General features: G+C 37.0%; 1 protein-coding gene across 2 annotated transcripts in view; it reads right to left on the reverse strand.

Moving 5' to 3' along the window:
* Positions 1–18,240, reverse strand: part of RLF (RLF zinc finger) — a 79,163-nt gene that overhangs the window by 33,295 nt on the left and 27,628 nt on the right. For both annotated transcript variants that reach the window (XM_065915637.1, XM_065915630.1), the window contains exons 2-5: positions 15,361–15,515; positions 14,366–14,447; positions 11,664–11,796; positions 6,412–6,614 (exon numbers count right to left, since the gene is read on the reverse strand). In XM_065915637.1, the coding sequence (XP_065771709.1) occupies positions 6,412–6,614; positions 11,664–11,796; positions 14,366–14,447; positions 15,361–15,515 (573 nt within the window). The remainder of the gene's footprint in view (positions 1–6,411; positions 6,615–11,663; positions 11,797–14,365; positions 14,448–15,360; positions 15,516–18,240) is intronic.

Raw genomic sequence — 18,240 nt, forward strand, 5'->3', positions numbered from 1 at the left:
GAAAATATTTTCAATGCTGCTGGTCAAAAGGTCTTGGTTACAGCTATTCAGCTCTGCTACTGTGGAGCAAAGCCAGTCATAGATAATAAACCAATGGGCGTGACTGCGTTCCAGTAAAACTTTATTTACAAAAACAAACAGCAGGGCGGATCTGGTCCACAGGCCATAGTTTGCCAGTTCCTGTTGTAGAAAAACCAAACCATACTTCCAATAACCCAACAAATTTGTTGATATCTGTATAACCTCAGGAAGGAATCCTATTTTCTTGCCTTGTTATTAATAAGCCAGGAAAGATTCTGTACAAAGTGTCCCATATTCTCCCCTCTTTGCCATTTTTGTCAGCAGCAGAACACTCCCTTTCTTCCAGTCTCTCAAGGTCTCATGAGTCTCTTGAAGGGATCTCTGTACATTATCCTCTATTTTGGTCCTGTCAGCAAGCCCCATTCTTTTTCTTCTTGCTAACTCCAATCTCTTCTCCTAAATCTATTTCTGTCTATGCTTCCTAAAACACTGTTTCAGTCATTTTACTTCCTATCTTCAAAACCGTCCTAATTTCTACTGCCTCAGAAGTTCAAATGCACTGCCGTTTCCGAGGACTTACTTTTCCCTATCCAACAGGTCTTATTACTTCTCATAAGACCTCAACATCCACTCTTTTCCCCAGGCAAGGTGTTCTCTAGTGGTTCCCTACAAAGTGTACATTCATTTCTGTACCTTTACTATCACATTTATCCCGAAACCATTCTTTTTACCTACAAAAACCCCACCATTATTTCAAGGTCCAACTCAAGGATCAATTTTTGTAAAGCCTTATAAAAGGATCTACACCACTCTACAAAGATATGCTCTCCATTTCTACATAATCTCAGGGAACTATCATATAGTTAAGTATCTTACTACTGTTTCTGGTAACCAAACTAGGCCATACACACACTTCTGTATTTGCCAGTGCCTAACACAATGCTAAAAACAAAACAGGTTTCAAATAAACAAAGTCTGAGAGATTAAAGGAAAAGTTGTTATTATAGAAGAAGAATCAAATCCAAGGTCTAGCAATTTTGCTTCTTCTGAATTCTTTTGGCATCTATCAGGTGCTGAGACTAACCATTACTCCACCTTACTCTGATCAAGCTTCCCAACACATAATATTGCAGCTGTTATTAGAGGCAAGCAATCTTCCATCTCCTTATCCTTCCCAACATTTCAGTGGCTTTGTAGTACAGTCTGAAGTCAGGGAACATGATACCTCCAGCTTTGTTGCTCTTTCTCAAGACTGTTTTGGCTACTTGAGATTTTTCATGTTTTCCATACAAATTTTAGAATTCTTTGTTCTAGTTCTATGAAAAGTGCCATTGGCACTTGATAGGGTTTGCACTGAAATCTGTACACTGCCATGAGTATGGTCTTTTTAACAGTAGTAATTCTTCCAATCCAGGAACACAGTATATCTTTCCATCTGTATCATCTTCAATTTCTTTCATGAGTGTCTTATAGTTTTCCTTTTTTTTTTTTTTTATAGAATAAAACACTTTATTTCTTTAGGTCCATTTTAGATTCACAGCAAAATTGAGAGAAAGGTACAGAGATTTCCCACTTAGCCCCTGCCACTGCCTCCCCCATTATCAAGGTTTCCCCACTGGAGCATGACATTTGCTACAACTGACAAGACTACTTGACAAATCACAACCACCCAGAGTCCATAGTTTACACTATGGTTCACTCTTGGTGTTGCACGTTCTATGGGTTTGGACAAAGACACAGTGACATGTTTTACACATCATGTTATAGTATTATGGCATTATACATATATTATAGTGTAATTATGATTACATTATAATTATATTATCACAGAGTAGTTTAATGCCCTAAAATTCCCACTTGCTCCACCTAATCTTCCCTCCCTCCCTTTTCAGACTGACTTCTTCAATTGGTAATATGCATTTAAACTTCCTCCAAGTGTTTTTTGGGCTCAACAGCTCACGTATTTTTAACACTGAATAATATTCTTTGTCTGGATGTACCACAGTTTAATTATCCTTTCACCTGTGTGCTTAGTCACTCAGTCGTGTCGGACTCTTTGCAACCCCATGAACTGTAGCCCACCAGGCTCCTCTGTCCCTGGGATTCTCCAGGCAAGAATACTGGAGTGAATTGCCATTGTCTACTCCAGGGGGGGCCTTATAGTTTTCTGAATACAGGTATTTTCCTCCATACATAAACACATTCCAAGGTACTTTACTCTTTTTCATGTGACTATAAATGAGATTGTTTTCTCTGACAGTTCACTGTTACTGTATAGAAAGTGTAAGAGATTTCTGTATATTTATTTTGTATCCTGAATTCACTGATTAGTTTTACTGAACTCATGATGAACTCTACTGAACTCACTGATGAGCTCTAGAAGTTTTTTGATGATGTCTTTGGAACTTTCTATGTAAAACATGTCATCTGCAGACAGTGACAATTTTACTTCTTCCTTTTCAATTTGGATTCTTCTTTTTTTGTCTGACTACTCTGGAATGAGGGAGACCTGGGTTCAATCTCCAGGGTTGGGAAGATCCCCTGGAGAAGGGAAAGGCTTCCCACTCCAGTATTCTGGCCTGAAGAATTGCATGGACCCTACAGTCCATGGGGGCGTACAGAGTCGGATACGACAGAATGACTTTCACTTTCACTCTGGCTAGAACTTCCAATACCATGTTGAATCAAAGTGGTAAGAGTGAACATCCTCATTCTGTTCCTGATCTTAGAAGAAATGTTTTCAGTTTTTCACCATTGAGTATGATGTTAGTTGTGGGCTTGTCAGATACGGCCTTTGTTATGCTGAGGTATGTACCCTCTATTCACACTTTTTGAGTTTTTTATTTCTTTTTAATCACAAACGGATGCTGAATTTTGTCAAAGCCTTTTTTCATCTATTGAGATTAACATAATTTTTATTCTTCAATTTAATGTGCTGAGTCACACCGACCAATTTGCAGACGTGTGTGTGCTTAGTCGCTCAGCTGTGCCTGACTCTTTGCAACCCCATGGACTGTAGTCCACCAGGCTCCTCTGTCCATGGAATTCTCCAGGCAAGAATACTGGAGTGGATTACCATGCCCTCCTCCAGGAGATCTCCTGAACCCAGGGATCGAATCCAGGTTTCCCGCACTGCAGGTGGATTCTCTACCATCTGAGTCACCAGGGAGGCCCAAGAATACTGGAGTGGATAGCCTATCCTTTCTCCAGGGGAACTTTCTGACCCAGGAATCAACCCTGGGGTCTCCTGCATTGCAGGTGGATTCTTTACCAGCTGAGCTACCAGGGAAACCCAGATGTCAAACCATAATCACATCCCTGGGATAAATCCCACTTGATCATAGTACATGATCCTTTATGGTTGAATTTACTTTGCTAATATTTCATTGGGAAGTTTTACATCTATGTTTATCAGTACTATTAACCCGTAATTTTCTTTTCTCATGGTGTCTTTGTCTGGTTTTAGTATCAGGGTGATGCTGGCCTTGTGTAATGAGTTTGAAGTATTTTTTCTTCTTAATTCTATTTACTTATTATTTTTGGCTGTGCCTGGGTTTTGTTGCTATACATGGGCTTTCTCTAGTTGTAGTGCATGGGCTTCTCATTGTGGTGGCTTCTCTTGTTGCAGAGCACAGGCTAAAGGCACCTGGGCTTCAGCAGCTGATGTATGCAGGCTTAGCTGCCCCAAGGTGTGTGAAATCTTCCCAGACCAGGGATCAAACCAGTGTCTCCTACATTGCCAGGTGGATTCTTAACCACTGGACCACCAGGGAAGTCCTGAAGTATCCCTTCCACTACAAGATTTTAGAATAGTTTGAGGACAGGTATTAACTCTTCTGTAATGTTTGGAACATTCACCTCTGAAGCCATCTTCTCCTGGAATTTTGTTTTTTAGGAGTTTTAAAAACTACGAACAATTTCATTACTGGTAATTGATCTATTCCTATTTTCTATTTCTTCCTGGTTCAGTGTTGGGAGAGGTACATTTCTAGGAATTTGTCCATTTCTTCCAGGTTATTCATTTATTGGCATATAGCTGTCTGTAGTAATTTCTTATGATCTTTTGTATATCCCTGGTGTCAGTTGTGAGCTCTCTTCATTTCTGAATTGATTTGGGCCCTCATTTTTTTCTTGATGAGTCTGGCTAAAAGACATCAAATTTTGTTTATCTTTTCAAAGAACCAGCTTGTTGAAAGTTTCAATGATCTTTTCTATTGTGTTTTTTTTTTTTTTAATTTCTCTTTCATTTATTCCTGCTTTGATTCCTTATGATTTCTTACCTTCTACACTTTGGGTTTAGTTTGCTAAGTTCCTTTAGGTGTAAAGTTAGGTTGTTTACTTGATATTTTTCTTGTTTCCCAAGGTAGGCTTGTATTGTTATAAAACTTCCTCTTAGAAGTGCTTTTGTAGTTGGTTTTAGGGATGTGTTGGCTGGCACAAGGCAACATCATAGCAGAATATGTTCAAGGAGAAAAACGTTAAACAGTAAGTTCAGAAAATTCATTTGAGAAATTATACTGAAAGGGGAGGAGAGAAACGAGGTGGTAGCTGAAAGAAGCATTTCTTTTTAAAAAATGGAAGAAATAACAGCATAAGTGCTGTTAAGATGTTCACAAGCAGAGAGGGAATTGATAATGCAGTAGAGAAAAGGAGAACTGCTGCAGCATTAACCTTGAGGGGACAAGAGCAGATGGGATCTCGTACAAAAGTCAAGGAGACTGTCGGCCTTTGCAGGGGAAAGCAGATATAGTTTAACCTTAGTAACAGAAGAGAAGATGTAAATACATAAATGCAGGTAGGTCAATAGAGGTCATGAAAATTCTCTTCCAACATTCCCAATTTCCTCAGAGAAAGAGGAAGAAAGCTCATCAGCGGAGACAGAGATGGGAGAGAAGGTGCTGTAGTACAGGTTAAAAGAAAAAGTTAAGAGTATGAAGTAGTAACCTCAGAGAGTGGGAGAGTGAATAGACTAAAGAAACACAGTGTGACTCAATTAAAGTAAATCAGTTGGCAGGGTTTTCCCCACCCAAACTATTAATGCAGGTAAAGATACAAAGGAGGTGGAGATGTAGGGATAATGAGGATACACGTTAGCCAAATAAGTATAATTAAGGAAAAGACCAGCAGAGGAGTTGAGGGTATATGCAAAGGAGTGATAATAGTGATTGACTATGGAAAGCAGGGTAAGGAGGGAAGTGAGTATATGAGAAGAGTGAAGGAGAGTGAAAAGTGGACGGGACCGATAGATTTGTTGGTCCTGGTGGAGTCTGTATATTAAAGTCTAAAGATAGCGGCTTCCCTTGTAGCTCAATGGTAAAGAATTCACCTGCCAATGCAAGAAACATGGGTTTCATCCCTGATCTGGGAGGATCTCACATGCCAAGGAGCAACTAAGCCACACTCTTGAGCCTGTGTTCTAGAGGCTGGGAGCCGCAACTGCTGGAGCCTGCACAGCCTTCAGCCCCGGCTCTACAACGAGAGAGGCCACTGAGAAACCCGAGGCAATGAGAAACCCGAGCACCACAACTAGAGTAGCCCCCGTTCTCAGCAACTGGAGAAAAGCCCACACAGCAACAAAGACCCAGCACAGCAAAAAATAAACAAACAAAATTATTAAAATGGAAAGACAGTTTCACTTGAAGAATGAGATATTTACAGCTGAAATTGTCATAGACGTTTAAGAATCACTACAGCATAGAACCAGATCTTCGTGATTCCTTCATTTAACAAGTTCAGTGTAGAGGTAAAATGAGAATCCATATTAAGACCTGAATGGCAGGTAAGAGAATTAAAGATAGATGATGAAATATAGCCTTGGAATTCCTTATTTTTCTCTGTATAATTTATCAAAAGACTAATTCCAACTTTTCTAAGGAAAACAATGATTTAGGCTAAAAAAAAAAAACCCACTAAAAAAACCCATTTGTCTGCTTGATTATCGTTCAAAGTGTATCCATAGGTTCTAAAGTCCTATACTTCTCTGCTTACAGAGTTAAATGTATAAAGTAACTTAAGCTAACTGCCATTATCTTTAGTTTTATCTCTTTTTTTTTAGTTTTATCTCTTGACACCACTATTAATGATGTCTACATTTCCCAGAGAAATTGTTAAAGAAGAAAAAATGACTTTCACATTTAAACATTTCAAAACAAACCATCAGCCAAATTCATAAGCATTTATCTGCATATTTTTAAGTATCTACTTTTCAAATACACCTAAAAGACACAATTTTATATTCAATGTGCTGAAGAGTTAAATATACAATTAAAATGGTACTTACCAGTAGCCTGACCAAAAAAAAGTCTTGGTTTTCATCCTGTCATGCAACAATTATTAAAATCTAATAAATTTATTGTATGAATGACAACAGCAGTTACTTGTTTTACCTACCTCCTTAATAGCCTCTTCATTAGGAAGAATGGAACATAAGCATGTGATATAGGCTTGCTGAAAAGATGACACATTTGAAATTTCTTTAGATTCTGCACACAGTTTTGATAAAGCTGTAGCCTGGGGGATGCAGTTAGATTTCAACAAATGTTTTATTCGCATTTGCAGAAAGAAAGGTCCTTCTTGTGCAATCAATTTATTGACTAGAAAAAAGGAAAAATAAAACAGTTTGATAACATACCACATAACATATCAAGGTTGTGAAGATGAAAGTTTGATATCTTTTGTTGTTGTTGTTTTTTTAGCAGATAAAAGGTCAGCTGACATAACTGGAAGTTTACTCTGATCTCTGTACTCATTTAACAGAGCAAAGAGCAAAATAATGTTGCTAATTATTCCCATATTACTTAGCAGTTTTACTTTGAACATCAAACCATTAAAAAAAATTTTTTTTAACTCTATTTTTTAGCCATACCAAACGGCATGTGGGATCCTAGTTCCCTGACCAAGTATCAAACGAACCCGTGCCCCCCTGCATTGGAAGCATAGAGCCCCAAACACTGGACCACCAGGGAAGTCCCACAAACAGCAAACCTTTTAATAAAGCTACCACTAGCATTTCACCAAAATTTATTCTTTCACTTTCTCCTCCTTCACATCCTGATAAGGATAGTAAGGAACAGTGAAATGAACTATAAACATAAGAACAAGGAAAAATGAAGTATCCTGTGTAATATTAACAACTACCACTTAAACACTCATGAGGGACCAAGCTTCTGAGTGTTTTTACACACCTCTCATTTATTCTTCACACCACCACCAAGGCAAGTATTGTTATCCCCGGTTTAAGGTTAGGAAAATCAATACTCAGAGAAATTAGGTAACTTGCCAAGGATTCCAAAGTCAGTGGTGGTCTTTCCTCTAAACCAGGCATTTCTCAAAGTGTGTTCCACCGAGCAAAAGACCTGAGAGATAGTCCTAGAAAAAAAAAGGATTCCTTGGTCAAATCTCTGAACAGTCCTGCAATGAAGAAAACTGTTCACTCTTATTTAAACCCAATTTTACCCAAACTGATTTGACCAGAGAACCCTTTTACACATATCATTAACATGACATAAAGTCCATGTTCCTGGTTCAGTACACACTTTGGAAAATGCTGCTTGAAGCAGTACTCCCATTGATTTTTACAGTGTTCTGAACAAGCCCTTGACTTATAAATAGTAAATATTCAACAAGTGTGTGCATTGTTACACAGTATTACTTAAAGAACAGAGGTGGGAATGTACATGTTAAGATGACTTGCAAGCGAACACTTTAGGTGTTTTAGATGGTTCACCTAACACAGTGTTTCTCAAACTTGAAAATGCCTTCTGAATCACTAGGGAAATCCTATTAAAATGCAGATTCTAATTCAGTAGGCCTGGAATGGGATCTGAGACTGTGCTTTTCTAATAAGCCTCAAAGATAACATCCACTCGGTCTACAGGCCACATGTGGAACAGAAATCATTAAAATTAATGATAAACCACCAGGGTTGGGGGAACCACTGCCCAATCTTAACTACATATGAGAATCAACTGTAGAGATGTTTTAATTTTCTCTTTTAAAAAAATAGGTAACATTATACATGCAAATAACACAAAAGTCAAAAGGCCCACAAAAAGATGTACAGTTAAAAGTTGTTTCCCTTCTACTCTGACTCCAGTCTCGTAGTCTCTTTCCTCAAGAAACAACAATCATTTTTGTTTATCCTTCCAGTACAGTTTGTTAATCCTTCTGAGTACAGAAGACCTATTTCTTTTCCTATTTAATATATCATACAGGTCATTCTATCACATCACTGTACACTGAGAGCTCAATACTTTTAACAAGTGTGTATTATTCCACTGTACAGATCAATTTTAACTAATTTAACCAATCCCCTCCTGATAAACTTGCAAGTTGTTTCCAATCTTTGGCAATTGTCAATAATGCTACAACTTACAGCCCTGTACAGAGACCATTTCACGATGCATGGCTAGAAGAAAATTATAGAAAAAATTCCTAGAAGTGAAACTGCTGCCAGATTGATGTTCAGAGATTGTACCAATTTATACTCCCAGCACGCACAGGTGGAAGGGCTTGTTTCCTGCGGCACTTCAAAAAGGTCAGTTTTCAGAGCTTCAACTCTGGAGACCCTGATTTAGCAGATGAAGCCTGGACCTGGGATATGTGTCCGTGTGTTCTGGCTTTAAATTCCATGGATACTCTGATACACAGTCAAGGTCAAAAGGCATGGACAGAAAATAGATCACTTGCATTTGGACTTCTTTATTTTAGTCCCACAAGCACTAAATTCCACAAAATGAACTTACAATCATATCTCAAATAGCTCCTCATTCCTTACTTCTATTTTCACTAATGGTATTTGCTCAATTTTTTTAAAAAATGAAATTCTGGAATTACCCTTCCTTGCCAACTCCTTTCCTAAGGAAATCAACTTAGTTACCGTGTCCTAGCAATTCTTTTAAAAATTCTCTCCAACCTAATTACTTCATGTTATTTCTTGCCACATCTGTCCCCTCCATCCTAAACTGCTTGACATCAGATTATGCTCCATTGATCTACTCTATCAAGTATACGCATTTTCACAAATCTCACACCTGAAAACAGGTATGTTATCTATACAGCCCAATCCCTTCTAAATTCCCCTAACATTTTACTTCTTTTACCACACTTATTTTTCTCTTTACACATAGTAATAAATGATCAGAGTATATAAAGGCTAAGATCTTAGATTTTGGAATCAATTAACTGAGGCCAAATCATGACTCTCACACATACTAGTTGTGAGGCCCTTGGACAAATCAGACCTTCCTGAGTCTCAAGTTTCTTTAACGATGAAAAGCTTACCTCGCAGAGATGAAAGGATGATAAATGAAATACCAGAATGCAAGGAAGACACTGAATACAGGGGCCAGGAGGAGTGAACGCTCAATAGTACTGCTATTATTTGCTCTGATATCGACCTGATTATACAATCAGCGATTTGAGGACAAATACCGTGCCTTGTTAACTTTTGGGTAAAACCATGTATTTAGAAACGAAATGGTTATCACTTTTAATCAATCAAAAACTTTTAAATATTTCCTCACCTGGATTCAAATTCTGTCTCCACAATTTTAACTATATGGCCTTGCACATGTGTAATCTCTCGCCTGTTGAATGGATTAAATGAGACGGAAAGAACTAATACAGTGCCCATCACATAACAGGCACGCTATAAATTACAGCTATTATTTCTATGAGGTAAAACTACTTTACTCAATAGATTACAGTCAGTTAAACCACTGCATCAATTTTTAACACAAAAATCAAAGCTGCATTTTAAAAACACTTTGTTATGTTAAAATCAATCCTTACTTAACTGTATTTTTAAAAAGGAATCCATCCATATACTTCAATATTTAAAATGACACAATAAAGTGTACACTAAGGGAAACCAGTCCTGAATATTCATAGGAGGGACTGATGCTGAAGCTGAAACTCCAATACTTTGGCCACCTGATGCCACCTTCATTTGAAAAGACCCCGATGCTGGGAAAGACTGAGGGCAGGAGGAGAAGGGGACAACAGAGGATGAGATGGCTGGATGGCATCGCCAACTCAATGGACATGGGTTTGGGTGGACTCCGGGAATTGGTGATGGACAGGGAGGCCTGGCGCGCTACGGTTCATGGGGTCACAAAGAGTCGAACACGACTGAGCGACTGAACTGAACTGAAAAAGAAACTGAATACTACTAATTCCAGAGGTAGGAGGGTGAAATATTTGATTAGTTACATCAGGAAAAAAAAACGAGGGACATTTAATGCAATTCCATTTCTTCCCTCTGGAGCTTGAACCTGTCTACAAAGGTCATGCACTCACTCTTCACTCCTGGATCCTTATCTGGGAATCTGCTAATTCTAGGATCCTTTCGCAACTATTTGGAGTTGTCCTCTAACACTTTAAAAAAAAAAAAAAAACCTTCCCAGGTGGCGCTAGTGGTAAAGATCCCTGCTGCCAATGCAATTTTTAATAACGATAAAGGCAATCACTGAGCGTCCACCTGCCTATATTTACAAAAGGATGCCATTTATCAAGAACCTCAACGTAAAACATTTATACAAATCTATTTCTATTTAACAGCTCTTTTTTTTTCTTGTCAGTATAACTGATAAGCAGTAGAACTATCAGAGGTAAGGGACCAAGAGAAAATCTAAGCACTCTTATTATCAATGATCACACTATAAAGAAAAATGCAAATAACATGTATACAATAGGTTATCAAACTTGGGGAATGAATAAGTTAACTGAAATATTTTAAGACGTGTCTCCGTGCTTCGGTTGTGCCCATTTCTTTGCGACCTCATGGACTGTAGCCCACCAGGCTCCTGTGACCACGGATTCTCCAGCCAAGAACACTGGAGCTGGTTGCCCCGCCCTCCCTCCAGGGGAGCCCCCTGACCCAGGGTCAAATCCGGTGTGTCTCAGTCTCCTGCTGGCGGGTTCTTTCTCATCAGTGCCACCTGGGAGGCCCATATTTTAAGATATCAATATACAAAAGGCCTGAAACTTGAACTAAAGATATATCAAAAGTGTAAAAAAAAACTGTTTTGAAACTCATTCTTATTCCAAAAACATACTTAAGAAAGATGTGATCCTTATTAATTTTCTACTAACTTAAAGCAAACAAAATCATAATTGTTGGACATGTAAAATGAGACATTTTGTGCGTCTAAATGCAAACACATCAACCCAAATCCGTAAATCTGTTGGTCTTCAACTGACAATTCTTAAATAAAAACTTTCTTCTTCGTACATCTCTATAAAATGCTAAATTCCAATGTTTCATAAATCTAAAATAAAAAGTAATTTTCTGCCATAGTCCTCAGCTCTAGTAACCAATAAACAAAATATAAGCAAAGCTTTACTATATACTCAGGACTAGAAGCAGATTATTAATTTCTATCACAGGAGCTCTGTATAAACATTGTTATTCAAAGCAATATTTAAAAACAAGGACAAAGGGATACTTTTAAAACTCTGTTAAAATTCAAGAATCTTTAAACAAAACATTAAGTGCTAATGGCTAGTTTTTATTATTCAAAGGAGACCAGAATGACTGGTTATTTCACACAGGTGAAATTCACAAAATTTTAACCCATAAAAATTTTTAATTCTCTTAGAACTAAATCCTCCTTCAGTAGTCAGTACAGTTTTAAGCTTACCTTCTTCTGTTTCTACTGGCTGTTGAGACAGTATTTTAAGAAGAACAGGATTTTTCCACACCCCTTCCTTGGTAACATGAACCAGTATTTGTAGGTTATTATTCCCAAATTCCAATAATGCATCATGTGACTCCTTAAAAAAAAAAAAAAGCATATCCAGAAAACAGGCAATATCTGAAAGTCTATGAAAAGCCCTGTTATCTTGGATTTCCTAAAAATAAATAAGCAGGGGGGAAAAATAGCTATCCTCAAAGTTTTATGAAATTCTGTTGCTACTTTTAAATAATGAAACTAGGGCATTTTCTCTAAGTTAAAGAGTACCTTTAAAATGTTTTCCTGAATTCCCCTAGGTAAAATTATCACCACAATTCAATTTACATCCTTGAATGACTAAATTATTTTAAGGTCACTGGCACAGCTTTCTTTTAAAAGATTCTGCAGTATTCACATAGGCAACCTATTCCTTCTAACATAAGCATGACAACGATATCTATTCTAATGTATCTTTTTAATTGTTTAAACTCTTCTATCAGAAGACTTTTTACATGACAGATGGCTCCATGGACTTTCAAGGCAGGGGCCACAGGTTCAATCCTTGGTTGGGAAACTAAGATTCCACAAGCTGAGCAACATGACCAGATAAACAAAGACAAAAAAATTTTTTAAATAACATCAAATAAGAGTCTTCAAAAACTATGGTGGAATTTTAAAAATAATTTCTTGTTTAAGGTAACACTATCCGAAGTCCACATCTTGAAATCTACAATATAGAAATACAAGTGCAAGATGTTCACTCTAGCATTATTTACAATAAACAGCAAAGAGATCTGGCCAAATAATTTATGGTACAGCCACATAACAGAATCCCAGGCAGTGATCAAGGAAGATCTACATATGCAATCCTAGACATATGTCCACGATAAAATCATTAAGTTAAAAAGGTTGCAAAATATAGGATCTCATTTTTATTTAAAACTCCATTTCAGAATGTATTTTTATATACATAAAGAAAAGGTCTGGAAGGGTTACACAAGCTGGGTAAATAGTGGTTGAGAATAGTAGGCTCTCTGTGGTCTGCCTGGTAAAAAACTATTCTCTTACCAAAGGTATCATCAAAACAGTCTGATGTCTTATCTATTTTTACCTAAAATAAGAAAACTTCAATTTTTCATGCTTTGTATTTCTACAGGGATTGTGCCTTATATTTATCTGTACCTCTACTGTATTTATTTTATTGAACACATATTCAGAAATGTGAATGTATATATCCTGAATTGTATGATAAATATTTTAACAAAGTTGTACAGGTAGGGAGGAAGACAAATATTTTATTTAGGCATACAATCTAAAAAAAAAAAAGTGAAGAGATACTAAGAAAGTATCACTCTGCAAAGGGATACTAATAAAAAAATAATAGTAACAGCCCTAATAAGAATAAGTTCATTTGCCCTTCTAGAATGTCTTATGCCAGGGCAAAACTACTGGCAGACCCCAAAAGAGAGAATGACAAAATCAATATGCTCTGTATGAAAGATGATTTTAACAACTATATGAATACGTGAAGAGTTAGGACATTATAGGGATTAGAACATGCCAAGGACATGACACAGAATTCTTCTTAAACAGAAAATCTAAAGAGTAACAATTATCCAGGAGTTGGTGATGGACAGGGAGGCCTGGCGTGCTGCGGTCCATAGGATCGCAGAGTCAGACATGACTGAACTGAACTGAACATTATATCATTTCGTTTTGGATTAAACAGTCAAGAAGAAACTAATTTTCAAATAATGAAGTATGTCTGTTAACATGCAAACCTTGACTTATGCCTGCATGAAACAGGTCCAGGCTACTATGGAGTTTGTGTCCTTGAGGAAACAGTTAAACAAAGCAAGTTCTAGGTATAAATCTAGGTGTTAACTTTAGGCAAGTTAATTCACCTCTCTATGCCTGCCTCCCTATTTATAAATTGTGGTTCAAATGATCTCTGTGTTATATAAGGGTTGCAATTTGATTAAAAGATACAAAATGTAAAAATAATGTAGAGTACTGTTTGCCACATAGTTAATGATAATAACTGAATGATAGCTTTTTTACTTATGTCTGTTTTCTTTAAATATCTCTACTGCTAACAGGCAAATTTGTTTTCTATTGCTGGCAGTACACTTGCTTTTTTTCTCCTACTTTACTCTCCTCTCCCCAACTTGCTATTTTCTGATCTGCTCATCTAAGAATGCTTATTATCAAGCCAACAGATGAACTAATAGCTCTCCTGTAAGTAAAATGCATGAACAGAATCTCTGATGTCTACTTTTAATTGTTAGCATTATAAGTCCCTGAAATTTTAGGGGAAATTACTAGATCAATGTACTATGAATGAACCAAATAGTGTTACATAATAAACATATACAATCTTATATTTTAATAGATTTATTCTGTCTAAAATTTTGTTTCTGAAGAATGAAAAATTTTTTGTTGACTTCTAAGCTACGTAAAGACCAACAAAACCAAATGAAAGGAAAAAACCCAATAATTTTTAGGATACTCTCTTCATCTGGAAGGCCTCTTTCTCATTCCATGAACTTAACACAATATAGAATGAACTTGTTTTTGTTCTAAGTTTCCAATTTCAGTTTGCTGGGAGAAATTAACTAGGTGTCTTGGATATCCAATCAGAGAACTTTTTTGAGGACAAATCAACCCACCTGTAAAGACTGAAGGAAGAGTACCCAGGCTTCACATGGCAGTTCACTTTCAGACACTGAAAGCAGTAATTCAAAACAACTCCTAGAATATGAAAAACTAAGTCAGTATATAACACTGGTTATAGTCATAATAAGTACAGTATGACAGTGACACAATATACATTTTAGATTTATTTGGACTATTTCAAATTTTTCAAATTCTTTACTCTTCAAAATTTTATTCAACATTGTTATATTAACTTTTCAACTTTAAAAAAAAGAAAGAAGTAAAACTATGAAGCTTTAGAGAAGGAATAACAGGATTATAAAACAAGGAATGTATGTGTTCCAAAAAAAAAGTATGATGTTACAGGTCTGGGATTTTGGAATATAGGAAAGAAAACAGTTAAGACTACAGAAAAGCAAAATCGATCACCTAGACTAAAATTTATCCTACCAACAATCTGTAAACTGAATCAAAGTGATTCCAGAACTAAAAACTAACAGCTGTTATATTTTTTCACTCTGCAAATAAAATATATTAAAGGTGTAATTTTGTCTGCTATTAGGCAGGCAAGTATTAAAATATTAGCTAAATCAGTATGAGCTTTTAGGGTGGTAATTTTATACTGTGCCCTGATACTTTCTGCTAGTAAATTCGAATAATACAACTGAGTTGCAGAATTTCACAATAATTCCCTCAAAGACCACTACACCTTCCAGATACTCTGTCACTTCAGTTGATCCATACCTAAGGACAAAAAGAAAACATATCAACCTAAGCCTGAGTAGAGAGAGAGACTCTAGGGGCAATTAAATATTAACTGCAGCTGCTTGATTGCAGTTTCACTTATACATGTCTCCTGAAAATGGGAATATAAAGGGGTCAGAGCAAAGGAAATTTCATTCAAAGGTATGACCCTTTAAACAATGTGATGCCACAGTAAAGAGAAGTCCGACAAACATTACAACCAAAAATACTCAATTTTAACAGTGATTTAAGTTCTTAAACTTACAGTACTAATCTGCCAAGCACTAAGAGGACATCTTCACACTCAGTAGTTAAATACGGGCGAGCACTGGCAAAGCTTTGGATGGCAAGTCGATATACCTCCAGAAGATAGACAATGTGTTCTGATGCATTCTTGTTGCTTGCATACTGCAACAAGGTCTAAAAAATAAAGTTTTAATTATTTTAAAAATAAAGACAATGAAACAAATAAGACTATCTTTGTTCTCAAATGCACTACCCCATCCCTTTTTTCTAACAGATGCATTTTCTGTTAACATGTGCATTTTCTAACATGTGCATTTTCTAACAAATGCACCTTTTATTTGGCTCCAGTTTGTTGGCAGAATTCTACTTTCATCACTTAATGAATTGTTTCTGCTGAATTAAAGAAAAGGCAGAAATGATCTATTGACATGAGAATAAATCTATGAATAGAGTCATAAAATGCTGATAGTTGTTCTCAATAGAGGTCTGGAGTTATCATCTCTGAAATTTAGTAATTAGCTTCATTAATAACAACACTAAATTGAGCACCAACCATGCACCAATACACTGGTTAAACAAGACTATGATTCCTGCCTTATACAAAATACATTGCTGTGTGTGGCCCTTAGCTCTTTTTCCCCACACACACAGAACTGATTAGGCTTAATTTACACTTATCAATTTATAAAAGGTTATGGCTATATTTAATGAAGTTATTTCAAAAACTAACATATATGCCAGATGCTCCAAAATCACTGCGGACAGTGACAGTAGCCACGAAATTAAAAGATGCTTGCTCCTCAAAAGAAGAGCTATGACAAACTTAGACAGCATATTAAAAAGTAGAGCCATCACTTTGCCTACAAAGGTCCTATAGTCAAAGCTATGGTTTTTCCAAGAGTCATGTAGGGATATGAGAGCTGGACCACAAAGAAGCCTGAATGCCAAAGAAATGATGCTTTCAAACTGTGGTCCTGGAGAAGACCCTTGAGAGTCCTCTGGACAGTAAGGAAGTTAAACCAGTCAATCCTAAAGGAAATCAACCCTGAAAAGTCACTGGAAGGACTGATGCCGAAGCTGAAGCTCCAGTACTTTGGCCCCCTGATGCAAAGAGCCAACTCATTGGAAAAGATCCTGATGCTGGGAAAGACTGAGGGCAGGAGAAGCAGGGGGTGACAGAGGATGACATGGTTAGCTGGTATCACTGACTCAATGGACAGGAGTTTGAGCAAACTCTGGGAGATAGTGAAAAGACAGGGAACCTTGGCGTGCTGCAGGTCTTGGGGTCTCAGAGTCAGACACGACTTAGCGACTCAACAACAACGCCAGATGCCAGTTTATTTGTTTACAAAGGGGACAGACATATTACCACCTCATTCCCCATATTCTGATATAATAGGTTTTCTGGTGAGTTAAAAATCTAAAACAAAGGAAAACCAGAACCACAGTAAGGTCCGAAAAATTACATGTTCAAATCACAATGGAAAGCTGGCTTCTGTTCTCTTTGGACAGTGTGGAAAATAGGCTAAGTTCTTGTTTGGAGTCTCTCTAGGTTCCACAAAGTTGCTCTCCCTTCTAGTAATATACTTCTTTCCTCTAACAACTGAATTAAGTTTTTCTTATGCTTAATTGATACATGTTTAATTAACAGGTTAAGACTTGAATTATGTAAGTTTCCCACCACATAGAACACACATTCTGACTGGTTAGGTAGGCAGTTAAGGCTACTTCAGTAATAATCTCTTCAAGGATTCCTAACTTCCTATATTCTGATCTTTCTGCCTAGCAAACTACAAATAGCTTGGTGGTATTGCAGGAGTCCATTGATTTTCTGTAGTTTTTTTCTGTAGTTTTCACAATAACAGTCCTTGTATCAGTTCTGATAATTAAGAACTGTATTGATTATTTTAAAAAAAACAGGGAAATGAATGATAAACCATTATATCATATACTTTAATAAAAGCTCACTTAACTTACACACTGAATTATCTGATCATTGCATACTTGAATGATCAAGATACTTAAGCTATTAAGTTGGTAAGAAAAGTAATTGCGGTTTCGCACTATCAATTTTAAATCATTATAACTAGACTCAAACACATCTTCATTAATCAAAATAGGAACCATTACAATCAATGCATTTTTGCCAACAAGAAGTAAGTTTGTTTATTCCTGTAGCATAAAAATCTGCCTGGAGCAATCCCACTCCTGGGCATACACACCAAGGAAACCAGATCTGGAAGAGACACGTGCACCCCAATGTTCATCACAGCACTGTTTATAATAGCCAGGACATGGAAGCAACCTAGATGCCCATCAGCAGACGAATGGATAAGGAAGCTGTGGTACATATACACCATGGAATATTACTCAGCCATTAAAAAGAATTCATTTGAATCAGTTCTAATGAGATGGATGAAACTGGAGCCCATTATACAGAGTGAAGTAAGCCAGAAAGATGAACACCAATACAGTATACTAACGCATACATAATGGAATTTAGAAAGATGGTAACGATAACCCTATATGCAAGACAGAAAAAGAGACACAGATGTATAGAACAGACTTTTGGACTCTGTGGGAGAAGGCCAGGGTGGGATGATCTGAGAGAATAGCATTGAAACAAGTATACTGTCAAGGGTGAAACAGACCACCAGCTCAGGTTGGATGCATGAGACAAGTGCTCGGGGCTGGTGCACTGGGAGGACCCAGAGGGATGGGATGGGGAGGGAGGTGGGAGGGGGGTTAAGAAAGGGGAACACATGTAAACCCATGGCTGATTCATGTCAATGTATGGCAAAAACCACTACAATACTGTAAAGCAATTAGCCTCCAACTAATAAAAATAAATGGAAAAAAAAAAAAAACCTGTGCCTCGGGATTCAACAAACTCTTAGAA

The sequence above is a fragment of the Muntiacus reevesi genome, chromosome 1 (genome assembly GCF_963930625.1).
Source record: "Muntiacus reevesi chromosome 1, mMunRee1.1, whole genome shotgun sequence".
Classification (NCBI taxonomy): domain Eukaryota; kingdom Metazoa; phylum Chordata; class Mammalia; order Artiodactyla; family Cervidae; genus Muntiacus; species Muntiacus reevesi.